This window comes from Strix uralensis, chromosome 6 (genome assembly GCF_047716275.1).
Source record: "Strix uralensis isolate ZFMK-TIS-50842 chromosome 6, bStrUra1, whole genome shotgun sequence".
In the NCBI taxonomy this organism is placed as follows: domain Eukaryota; kingdom Metazoa; phylum Chordata; class Aves; order Strigiformes; family Strigidae; genus Strix; species Strix uralensis.
In genome coordinates, this window is record NC_133977.1 from 21,449,737 (window position 1) to 21,461,536 (window position 11,800).

Below are 11,800 nucleotides of genomic sequence, written 5' to 3' on the forward strand. Positions count from 1 at the left end.
TTGCAAATTCTCTTCTAACATGCTCTTAACTATCATGATGTCTTTCCTTGTTTCCTGCTGTTTTTCCTTGCCTTTCCCCATCGTGCAGTGGTGATACCAGATTTACAGAACATGTGGGTGAATCATTCCTTTGACATACAGGTGTGGTGCAAAGATCTCCACTGGCATCTTCTTTGGCTGTGACCTGGTGAACTGGCTCATACAAGTTGGCCTTGCCTCTGACCGTGGTGAAGCTGTGATGTATGGAGACAGACTGATGAAAGGAGGCGTTGTCCAGCATATTACAAATGAATTTGAATTTCGGGATGAATATTTGTACTACCGCTTTATTCCTAAGAGATCAGTCGCAGTTGAGAGCCATTGACCTGAGCAGGTAGGCAGAGGACAGGCAGTTAGGTCAGAGTGTGACCACCTCCTCTGCCTTCACCACTGAAACTGGAAGTACTTCTTTCTCAGGGCTCTCAGAGAATTTTGTTATTCTCTCTTGTAAAGCTGAGATGTGGTTCTACTTGTGTCTATTCTGAAGGAAATGGTACCAAGTGATATTTAGTGAGTGTTCCAGCCAGAGTGCAACTAGAACAAAACAAGATGCTCTGGATTTAGAGCATTTTTTCAATTCTGAGCAAAACAAATAGTAAAATGATACGTGTCACTGTCATATTATAGAGGCATTATAACAGCAGCCTTAGTGACTGGTGCCACAATGAAAAAAAAAAAACCCAAACCCCAAAACATGAATGAGAGGTATTTTTCATGTTGCTGTATGTTTTCCATATTTTAGTGTGATGAAATATTGATTCATTTATGGTCAGGCTTCCCCCCTGACTTCATAGAAGTAGGATTTCTTCTGTCATACCCCGTTTTTACTACTCTACTCTTGTCTAACACCAGGAACTTTTTCTAGCAGTTTACACCTCAGATCAGGTGGTTTGTTTCTTCCTTAAAGATAAAATCCTCTGTTTGTAAAAGTAGAATTGTTATGAAGATGATTCTGATGTCAGAGGATTAAAGCTGAGGAAATATTGAGTAGAATAAATAATGGTTTTGTACAAATTTACCAAATCTTAAAAACATGTAAAAATACCCACCACTCCCCCAAATTGGGAAATGATATAATGGAATTTCATTTAAACAATTGGTTCTGAAGTTTTGCCTTATGGTATAGTAACAGCTTTGTCAAGAGTAGATTTTTTACTTTCTGCAATTAGCCTTTCCAGTTTAATTCAGAAGTGCCAGCCTCAAATAAAGATGTTACAGAAGCCTTGGATACCTGTGCAAGTCAAGATGAAAAATTTTATCAAATCATAAAACCTTTTAAATGAAATACAATGACTTTAAATCCATTATATAAAGGATCCTAACTGAAGATCCAAGTTAGGGTTTAGTGTAGCTGAAATTTTAGTATTGGTTGCCTAACACAGGTTTCTAATAAGCCTCAGGTATCCTCCTGCGATGTTTAAATAATTACTCTAGTGTCATTCAGATTCCAGTGCACTGAAGGCAGAATCTGAGAATCTGTGTGTCTTCTGCAGTATTTTGAAAAGGTTAAAGACAAACTGTACTATCCAATAGCCATTACGTTGCCCTTTTAAAACTGTAAGAACAGCATTTATATGTCTAAATAAAACTTTTATACAGTGAGGGAAAGGAACCCAGGTATTAAAACAAAAAAGTATTTGCTCAAGCATATTAATAACTCTTCTCATCTTTTTTTAAACAGTATTTCCCTTTTTTCTTTTTTTTTAGTACACAGATTTTTATTATAGCTACTTATGCGTCTATTTTGTACTAAGAATTAAAAGTGATTTTAGCAGCATTAAACTACTGTTCAAGAAACAGTTGTTTTATGGTAGCTATAACTCCATGCAAGACTTATACTGGAAAAAAAATCCCTTTTACTGTCAGTCTTACTGCACTTCTGCAGTGTGCACAACAACATAACTGCATCCTACTGCATATGTATGCTATACAAACTGACATATTTTAACGTTTTCCAGCAACAAAATAATTGCCATTTGTATCAGGCTGTGGCCACAAAGGAGAACAGTAGTGTATTTCCATTACAACTGCTGAAGACAGCTAGATCAAATATTTTGGAAAAATTACATATATGTGACTTAAGAGCAGAAGCCATGAGTATGTCTGGCTTCTAAATACTGTAACTTGTCAATAAATCTGTTACTTGATTTCAGAGTTCTGAGCTTTGATGTTATGTGGGGTGTGGGAGGGTTATGTGTGCATGTCTAGATTTACAACAAATGTGTTTTCCTGAGAGATTTGATAAAGTGGCTCTTGGGTTTCAAATTTGGCATTTCTTAAATCTACCCTTGATGCTTTTTAAGTAGGCAGAGGACTTGTTAATGGATGCTCACACAAAGATACCAGTTTTCATCTAAGCCTAAACAGATCTTTAGGAATGTTTCACGTTACCATCTACTTACCAAATAATTTTTTTTTTTTTTAAATTGAAAATTCTTCAAATGTTCAAGAAGTTGATCTTAGGTCGGTTTTATGGTCCTATGCATAGTCATTCTTCTTGCACTCTTGTCTTTCTCATTGTCATCATAAAGTCCTGCCCTTGCCTCCCTTTTTATAATGGCTCTGCTCTTCCCTAGATTTAACACAATATATCTGTTCTAATTAAGAAATTGCTCAAAATTTCTGCTTAGAGAAGGCTCCCTGTTACAAATCTAATGAAGAGAATACCTTTAATTAACAACTGACATCAAATTCTGTTAGATAAACTGTTACAACATTGTGACTGCTGATATCATGCTCATTAATCTGATGAGAGATTATGATGGTTAATAAATAAAGAAACTAGGAATTAAATACAGGATATGATAATCTGTTTATAAATCACTGGGTACTTCTGGAAGCTAAGAATAGACTTCAGATAGCTTTAGAAAGTTAAGTAACTCTTGTATCTGGTAAATACTTGCTTCCACCAAGGAGCACTGGCAAGTTTTAAAATAGTTGACAATTTGATATATGTCAATAGTTGATCTACTGATGTGTGAATTTTTGGTGGTTAGAAATAGCTTTGCTTTAAAGATGTGGTCAGTGGTGCAAGGTAGGTTCGTTTGGGGTAAATCTCAGTTAACTTGGAAGTTACAAATCCATGAAAACATCCACTGACCAAGTCCAAAGGAGTCTCCAGTGAAACACTGGATCTTTTTTCTAGCACTAATCTTAAAATAATTGTGATAATGAACAGGGGTGGATATAAAACTTTTAGTTTTCTAGATAGCAATTTTAGTACTTTTTTTTAAAAATAATGATCCTTCATAAAGCTCTAGACCTTTTAAAATAAGCTGTAAAATGTGTTCCTAGATGAAATACATGGAAAGATTGCCCTCTAGAGGACGTTCTGAATTTTTTTTTTTAATGTATGGTTATTTATTCCTCCTGATTTCATGTTCATTTTTTTGTTTTACACTGCATGTGTTCTAGGAGAATGAAATCCCAGTGAAAAAGGTACCAAAATATCCTGTACCCTGTTGGCCATCACTTGATCTATCTCCACACATCACATTTGTTTTTACTTTGTATCCTGTAAACCAGTAAATAAAAAACACAGAAACTAGAGGAGCAGTTAGACTCTATCTACCTATATTACAAGCAGACCAATATGCTTAACCTGGTTAATTGTCACACTATGATTAAGTGGCCAAGAAGTTCACTTAAAGGCCTGCCCCACCACCTTCACTACTTTCATTCCTGTGTAACTTCACTATATTTGCATTGTAGCATAAAACTGTTTCTCTTGTTTTGCTATGCTACCTGTAAACTTGACTCACACCTTGGTTTCCAGCACAGTTTTACCTGGCATTTATTGATGCTTTGAAGTTTTCAAAGAGCTAGTGTGGAACAGCTGATGATCAAAAATAGGACAAAGATACACAATTGTCAGATATAGACATCCATGAGGAAAACAGGTAAATACAGCAAAATTTTATTAAATATCCCTTCCAGTTCATGAACATCCACCGTACTATTGAACTTTTAAGAAATTTTGTTGGCAACACAGGCACATTTTTATCCTGCTTGATCATGTAGTAAAGCCAGAATCTTCTTTCTTTGTTGTTTGCTCAGTTTTTCCCTTGCCACAGATAATAAAAGTAGCATCACATATTGATCATTACTTTTAAACAGGATCAGGGAGGAAGAGGGCAAAATGCTTGATTAAACTAACTCCATAGTCTAGTAATTCTGGCAAGACAGGTCATGGTTAAAAGGCCTTATATGAAGTGAAAAAATTTTAAAAGTCCTTTTAAGTGTCCCACTGAGTATATGTATATACATGTGTACCCCAACCTCTTCCTTTCTAGTTGCCCAATTTAAAAAAGTAACAATTCAAGAAACATTAAAAAAACTCCCACATGATGTTATAAAGTATATTGCAGAATTAATTTGACAATAATTATATTGCATGTAAATAAGTTTGTTTATTTTTGGTATCAGGGTGGGGGATATAGACAGGGAAGTGAAAACTGTATGGCAACTTGCCACATGCTTGCATTGTGGAATTCCGTATAATCAGATTTCACAACAAATCTATGGTAACGTTGTAACTGTGATTTGGTTTTAATATACCTTGAATTCAGCCTCATTTTATGTCAAGAGTAGAAGGTTTATACATGAAACACGTCTTAGAATGGTTTTGTCAAATAGCTGAATATCAATGTTACTTGACTTGCACATTACTTTCCTTTTTATTCAGTGCAAGTAATAGGTTCTACATTTTAGAACGTTCTTCAGCATGGCCATTTTAATTCAGGCAATGTGAAATTCTGCTATTATTATCTTGACTATAAAAGCTGTGTGTGTGTACACTAGAACTGAGTTCTCCAAATCTGAACTGGTGTTCTTCATCCAGAGACGGGGTTGTTCTGCAATTTAGTCAAGCTATTACATTCTAATTGCATCTGTTTGTTGACAAAATCAATCTCTGCTGACAGCTTTATGCCACAGACAGACAAAGCTACTGTCTAGCTCTTAAGAGCCTTTTCAGTGTTGCTTCATACAACCAAAAGCTGTTTGGCCTGAATATGAATCCGCATCTTTAAAACTGTCCATACTAACTGCTATATTGAAAATAAGATGTAATCTATATAGCCACTTCATTAGAAAAGTTAATCATAAAACTGAATTTTACCACACTCAAATAGTAGCTTTAGCTATATATTTTGAGTTCTTCATCTACACACTGTGAAAAAAGGTTAACCATTTGGTTAATGTCAAGACATCCGTTTTGCAGGATTGATTCCATTTCACTTATCTTCTGTTTCTCCAACTGCTGTATCTCTTTCAGCATCTCTTTACCTTGTCCCTGCAAAAAGAAACATCAGTATTTCACTAAAAACTATACAGAGTATGTACTGTTCACCCTAACAAAATTCTGTTCTACTGTCCTTATTTTAACCTTCTAATAGTTTCTAGGGTGCAAATTTGTGTTGGTAGAAGTTAGTACTACGACAGGTTTTATTAAACATCTTTCCTAATATCTAGCACTCACTTCATTGCCCTGCATCCTTGTCTGAACAAAATGAAAGCTGCTTTAGGTATTTATGCTATCAAAACTTAAGGGAGCATGTCTTATTTTTTAGAACATTTAGGAGAGATGGTTTAGCATCTCTGTAGGAGAGATGCTACTGTTAAAAGTAAGCAACTGCCTCCCTGCTTCACCTTTGTGTCCAGCTATCTTTGTGATCTTGTTTCCCTTCCTTTCCATTCCAAGCAATGATAAAAGGCATGCACTCCTTACTGCCCGAGACCAGTGTCCTGAAGAGGTTTAAGTACTCTTATCAGGAGCTGTATATTTGCCTGTGGCTGCTCAAGCATTTCCCCATTATCTGACTGGGGCAGGAGTATGTGCGGCCCACTGCTCTGCAAGACGAGCATACAGATACTTGTCTGGGGCTGCGCCTGTGAGTACAGCCAAGTGCTAGTTGCAGTTTCTAGTGTTTGAAACATATGCCTGCCAGATGCCAAGACGATGGGCTTTGGTGCACTACTATGTTCTTTGCAATCCATCAAAGGGCATTAACTGGTATCGCATTAACAAAATGCGAGCAAGGAGCTTATATAAGCCACCTGCTTGCATTGAAATCTAATTTAATCAACATACCTCGATAGTTTCCATAACTACAGCAGCACTTTCATGTTTTTTATAGAGCTCATGTCTTCGATCTGGCTTATTCTGAAAACGTGGCTGCTTCTTAACTGGATCATCATGTCCAAATGTAGGGGAGCTAGTTTTTAATAACTGAGTAATATTGGGCACAAAAATGAAAGGCTTGAATACAGACCTAGAAAGAGAAAATACAACAGATACTTTACTGATACAGTTTTGTTAAAATTGTTGAGGCAGTGGATTGCTGTATTTTTCCCCGTTCTTCTAATTCCCTCTTTTAATAAAGAAGTCTTAAAAAAAAAAAAATCTCCTAACTGATGTTTAAGTCAGTGTCATAGCAGTGTTTCACTAACGTTGGTAGATAGCATTAATATACATAATGTACATTATGTTCCTTCTGCTTTTTGATTGTGCTTTTTCAGGGAAAAGAAAAAAAAGAAGCAAAAAAGTATAATTAAACAAATTACAATACTTTTTCATTTAGATATTTGCAACTTTTTATCCCAATTACTTGCTGCTACATCACCTCGCAGGATCTGGAGTTCCAGTAAAGAAGTGAATACACGGCAGATTAGGCTGCTGAGGCAGTACAGACACCATGCTTCCAGTTGTCATAAATCCACCTTCCATATTAATGCCACTCTCTTTGTCACGAAGAATTTCCATCATTATTTCAGAAGTGATAGATCCTATTTAAGATACAATACAATTATTTACACACAGCACTACTTATAATACCAACTAAATGGCATGTTCTCTACAACTGGCTGCTTTTTCCTTTAATAGGCAATGCTAATTCTGGTTTGTCTGTGTTGGCAAAAACAACCCAACATCATCCTAAGAGCATACCTTAATATGTAATACACTTAATATTATTGTTTATTTCAAAGAGTAGGTGATAATGAGCTATAACATTTATGACTTAGAAAAGGTGGAGGACAACAACACACGATGTTTCCCAGAGAGGTAACATACATATGGCTAGCAAATGGTCAATCACACAGTAACTTCTCAGGTGGAAATTAGTAGCTTGGATTACAGGCTGAACTTTCTGAACACTGTGTGGAAGTTAAGATAAATTACTATAATAGTTACTGGTATTTGTACACAGTTAATACCACTATGTTGCTTTGGAAATATAAAAATAACAACAACTATGTGTGGATTTTGTGTGTAACTTTGAAAATGAAACACCAAGACTGTCATGTTTTGGGGTTTGAGGTTTTTTTTTAATCATCTGACTTTCCAATGCACTTAAGCTTCAAGTGGACAATTGAAAGGATGCTCTGGAGTAACAGCAGGTTCTATACTCAGAATCAACAGAAACTACAATAGTACACCCATTTGTCAACTACCTCTGTGAGGTATAGTGCCAAATGTCTATGAAAACAATTATTTCTTCTCAAGTTAGGTGAAACAAAACCCTTTCCACGTAGACCTCTGCATCTAGTGTTCAAATGATACTGCTGTTCATGTATAGCATACACTGAAGCTTAAATACTGGCATGGTATCACCAAGCAATCCAATATTCTAACAGGCAGTTGTTTTCTTTTCAGATTTGGTATACCATTTGAGTATATGCTTATGGTAGAAAAACATTTGTTCATTCACTATTTTTTTTACTTGAAGGTATTGTCCACCATTTAATCTTTTAGTGTTTCCCTCAGTGAAGTTCTAGCTGCATAAAGATTTTTTTTTTAAACTGCCTTGCTGTTTCCTCTGAAAATAATCACTCTGCTGTTAAGTCAGAAGTCTCCAATATTATTTTTTTTATACACAATTCAAATTGCCTGCAGACAGGCATGCAGCACTACATTTCAGTAAGGAAACACTCTTAAGTATTTCCAAAGGTGCCTGGGAAAGTCAGAGAATTCAAGAAATCAGCAAGCTAGATGAATCAAAGAAATTAAAAGAAGCAACAGTCAGTTTGTCAACTGCAAGCTGGCAGCTTGCCTAGCTGGAAAGAAGGTACTGCATATTTTCCACTAGACTTTTTTATTATTTTGTATTCCTGAAATACATTCCCTATTTTTTGAAATATAAATAATGTATATCCAAAAATGGTCTTCACATGGTAGGCAGCCTGGAAGAAAACTGTAGTGCCACTGAGTGAAAATGCTGCAAAGGGTGGATTAAGAAACCAGTGATTTTACTGAAGCTGTAAACCAAATAGCTTTTAGTTAGGGCACCTATTTAAAATAAACAAACTGAAGCCATGAGGCTGATAACCTGAACACCTAGTGTGATTTTTAAAATGGCTCAGGTAAATGCCTGAAAATGGGGATTTAGAATGAAAAACACTGATAGAATCTCAGCATTGTTATAATACAAGTAAATACAGGTATTATGAAAATGCTGTCAGTATTCAGAACCTGCAATTCCCAAAATGAATGCAGGATTTACATGATCACTAGAGCAGGATAGCTAAAGGTAATTCTGATGCTAAACCTGGTCTGGCAGAGCTCAGCCAAATAAATAAAAAACACAGGGGTGCAATGTAATTTTGGTTCAGATTAATTACTTCAAATGAGCAAGTGAATACAGATGCAGCAAAAACCTGCCAGGTGGATGCAGTTAGAAGAGAAGTAATAGCTTCTTTCTAGAGAGGTCTGAAAAATAAGTGAATAAGCTTAGAGTACAGAAAATGATTTTGTTCTGCCTCTCTGTGTTTTATTAGACTACACAAGGTTAGAGTAGCAGTTATAGTGAAACTACAAAGATTTAAAAAACAATCTCAAAAAACAAATGCAAGATATGTATCTCAATGCTGGTGTCTTAGGCCTATATGAATGATACCAGACTGAAGTTGTTCATAAGGTTCTGTTTGTGGCTGCAAACCACCAGGAGTCTGTTTTAGCCTTTGGTTTTTTTTCTTAAAGGTACAGTAATAATATATAGCCTACCAAAATGTTTCAAAGCAGCTCTTACAGAGTAGTTAATGGTGTGGTCATTATGTGGCCTCTCAGTCTTGTTACTGGAGCTGTGTGTGTTTGATATTTGACCCTTGTTTTAATTTTTCCTCATCAACAAATTGGCAAAAATAGAAGACTTCAAGTTCAGTGTTCCTCCTTTAGGCAAAAAGTTATTCTAGTAAGTTCTGGTTCACCAAATCATGTGAATGATGGCCCGCAACAGAGGTCTAATCCTTTATGGTTTAAATTAATGTAGCTCACTAAATGCTTTGCGTATCTTTAAAAAAATATAAAAAATTATACCTTTGTGTTTGTTCAGAAGTTTATAGCCTTCACAATATCGGCCTCTGGATGTGGTCATTCTCGCAGTATTTACATAAGAATATGTGGCAGCAAAATCAAATTCCTTTTCCCCATCCCACCAGCCCTTGCTTTTGGCATATTCCTTCAATTCTGGGTGTTCTCTGTCAATCTTGGTTGTGATAGAGAGCTGGTTGGAAATATTCCGTACACCTCCTGTTTGTAAGGTGAGGAAAGAATCATTTTAATACATTTAATGCTTTTTCTTGGTATTTTGTTTACCATTAGCTTACTAAAGCAAATTATGCCCTGAAGAGTTTCCTACAAGATCCGTGAGTCCTGTGGTTTATTTTTGGCTCTCTCTCCTGTCTATGTGTACCCTTCTGATTGAAACTCCACTTCCACTCAGTTCTGACTCATTTACTTCTATTGCCACCATCATATTTCAGGTTCTGTCCTGATTATTCCCATCTTTACATTCTTCCTCTTAGACCTCCAAAGACATAGCTTGTCCTTCTAAGTCCACTGGACAAATCAGCCACTTCAGGGCCCAATGCACCGATCCTGTCAGTGTTACCCTGTCACCAAATGAAATTGTCATTCATTGCCACCATCCTTAAGAGCATACGTCCTGCTGTCATTCTGATGCTGACCTTCTTGCTGTCCTCTGTTTTCTAAGTGCAGAGGTGGTCATCTCTGACCCTGGAAAGGCCCCCTGTGACTCAGCTCCTCTGTGAAGCTGCTAACCGCTCTACACTGATGCCCTAGGAAGCAACTCCTGTGGTTTGCATGCACATATGTGGAGGCTAGTTTGATGCCTTCAGGAAATGGTAAATGAAAAGTGGAGAACTGTTAATTGTCGTTGCATTTGAAATGTTTAAAATGAAGAGCATCATCCATACCTTCTACTTTTTCTGCTGCCCAGTATTTTCCTGATGTCTCCAGCACCCATGCTTCCTTTCTGTCGGCTATCAGAAAACTGTTATGGTATGTAAATACCATGTGGCTCTCCATACAGTTTCCTCCCTGTCCATATTTTTCTAGCAAATCAACTATAACAGTAAGGGCTTTTTCAGCTGTGTCCGCTCTCTCGAGTCCAAGCCTAAAACAAAAGGAAGATGTTACCTTTGGAACTATAAACTTTACATACAACTATTCAGCCTGTGTATTCAAATGGACCTGGAATGCTATTTCTATGTGTACCTGATGCTTGTATGAACTGGTAAGAGAAAGGAGCAAGTCACTTAAAGGGCTTGTTTGACATGGGTCCTCTATGTCCTTGACATGGGGAAGCACAACAAAATGGAAATAGAGAAAGGCAGGAAGAGGGCTCCTAGGAAATGCCTGCAAGTCCTGTGGGGAAACTACCAAGAAGAACTGACTGACTGCTGTAGGTTAATGAGTTACACTGGCAGCCAGCAAGGCAGGCACAAGAAGTCATCATTATTTACATGGAGATGCCTGGCTAAGGCTGAAACTTAAAAATATATGTGTGAAAGATGGGGGAAGTAGGAAGAGAGTACAGACCCTAGAAGAAGGCACAAACACTACTTCCTGACGTCCAGCTATGCTCTTGTTAAGAGTCTTGTTTCAGTTTAGTATAAAGTTTGTAGAGAGAAAAACGTTTGATGATTTCCTTGACAGATTCTGTCCTACCACCTGATACCTCTCATGGGCTCCCAGCCCAAAAATACTTATTTTTAACCATGGCTAGAACAGCAGAAGAGACAGACGTGTCTTCTGAAAGTGAAAGAATGTATTTCCCCATATAACTCAAGACAAATGTTTCAAATTTCAAATAAATTCCGAATTCGGTACCATTTACCAAAGGAGCCTGTGCGAACCTTACGAGGTCCATGCCGAGGAGAGCTTCGTCGTCGCAGATCTCCTCTCTGCCCCACACCGCTTCGTTCCCGATGCACACGCCGTGTTCGTTGGCCCCCATCTCTGCCCCCCAGAGCCAGGAGGGGCGGCTCAGCACCACGGCGTGGGTCTTCTCGACTTGCTCAATTTTGATGTAGGTGCACTGCAAGGAGTCAGAGCACGCAACACGTTATCTTTCGCGCTAATCGCTTTAGCGAGCATCTCCCTTTAATTAATCGGCCGAATCGCGGGCTAAAAATGCACAGAAAATAGGACGAAAGGGTTTGGTTTTCCGCCGGCCCCGTCTCCCGCGGGACTGGCCATGCCCTCACCTCCAGCGCGGCGCCGGGCGGGTGCGCGGCGGCCGGGACGTGGACGATCTCCTGCACCTCGTCCGCCGGCCGGTCCGAGTTCTTCCCGAAGACGACGCGACCCCCCGCCGCGGCGGGCGGCAGCGCCACGAAGGTGTCACAGGAGCGGGGCGACGGCCGGGGGAACATGCTGGCGGCTCCGCGGGGCCCGGTGGCGGCTCCTCAGGCCCGGCGGCCGCGCGGCGGGGCGGGGCTGAGCGGCGGCGTGGCCGCGCCC

At 38.3% G+C, this 11,800-nt stretch overlaps 2 protein-coding genes across 7 annotated transcripts in view; one reads left to right on the forward strand and one right to left on the reverse strand.

The window, feature by feature from the left end:
- Positions 1-2,186, forward strand: part of GPR155 (G protein-coupled receptor 155) — a 30,602-nt gene extending 28,416 nt beyond the window's left edge. For 4 of the 6 annotated variants that reach the window (XM_074873185.1, XM_074873183.1, XM_074873184.1 and 1 more), the window contains one exon: positions 142-2,186. In XM_074873185.1, the coding sequence (XP_074729286.1) occupies positions 142-364 (223 nt within the window). In that variant the 3' untranslated portion in view covers positions 365-2,186. Of the gene's footprint in view, positions 1-88 lie in introns of all 6 variants that reach the window. The other 2 variants (XM_074873186.1, XM_074873187.1) reach the window with 2 other exon arrangements.
- A 1,740-nt stretch (positions 2,187-3,926) lies between these two features.
- On the reverse strand, positions 3,927-11,785 carry SCRN3 (secernin 3). The gene is made up of 7 exons (XM_074873190.1): positions 11,545-11,785; positions 11,194-11,375; positions 10,252-10,451; positions 9,353-9,565; positions 6,663-6,825; positions 6,131-6,311; positions 3,927-5,332 (listed from the first exon to the last, which is right to left on the reverse strand). The coding sequence occupies exons 1-7, from the start codon at positions 11,710-11,712 to the stop codon at positions 5,177-5,179; spliced, it is 1,263 nt and encodes a 420-aa protein (XP_074729291.1). The 5' UTR covers positions 11,713-11,785; the 3' UTR covers positions 3,927-5,176.
- Between the last annotated feature and the right edge of the window lie 15 nt (positions 11,786-11,800).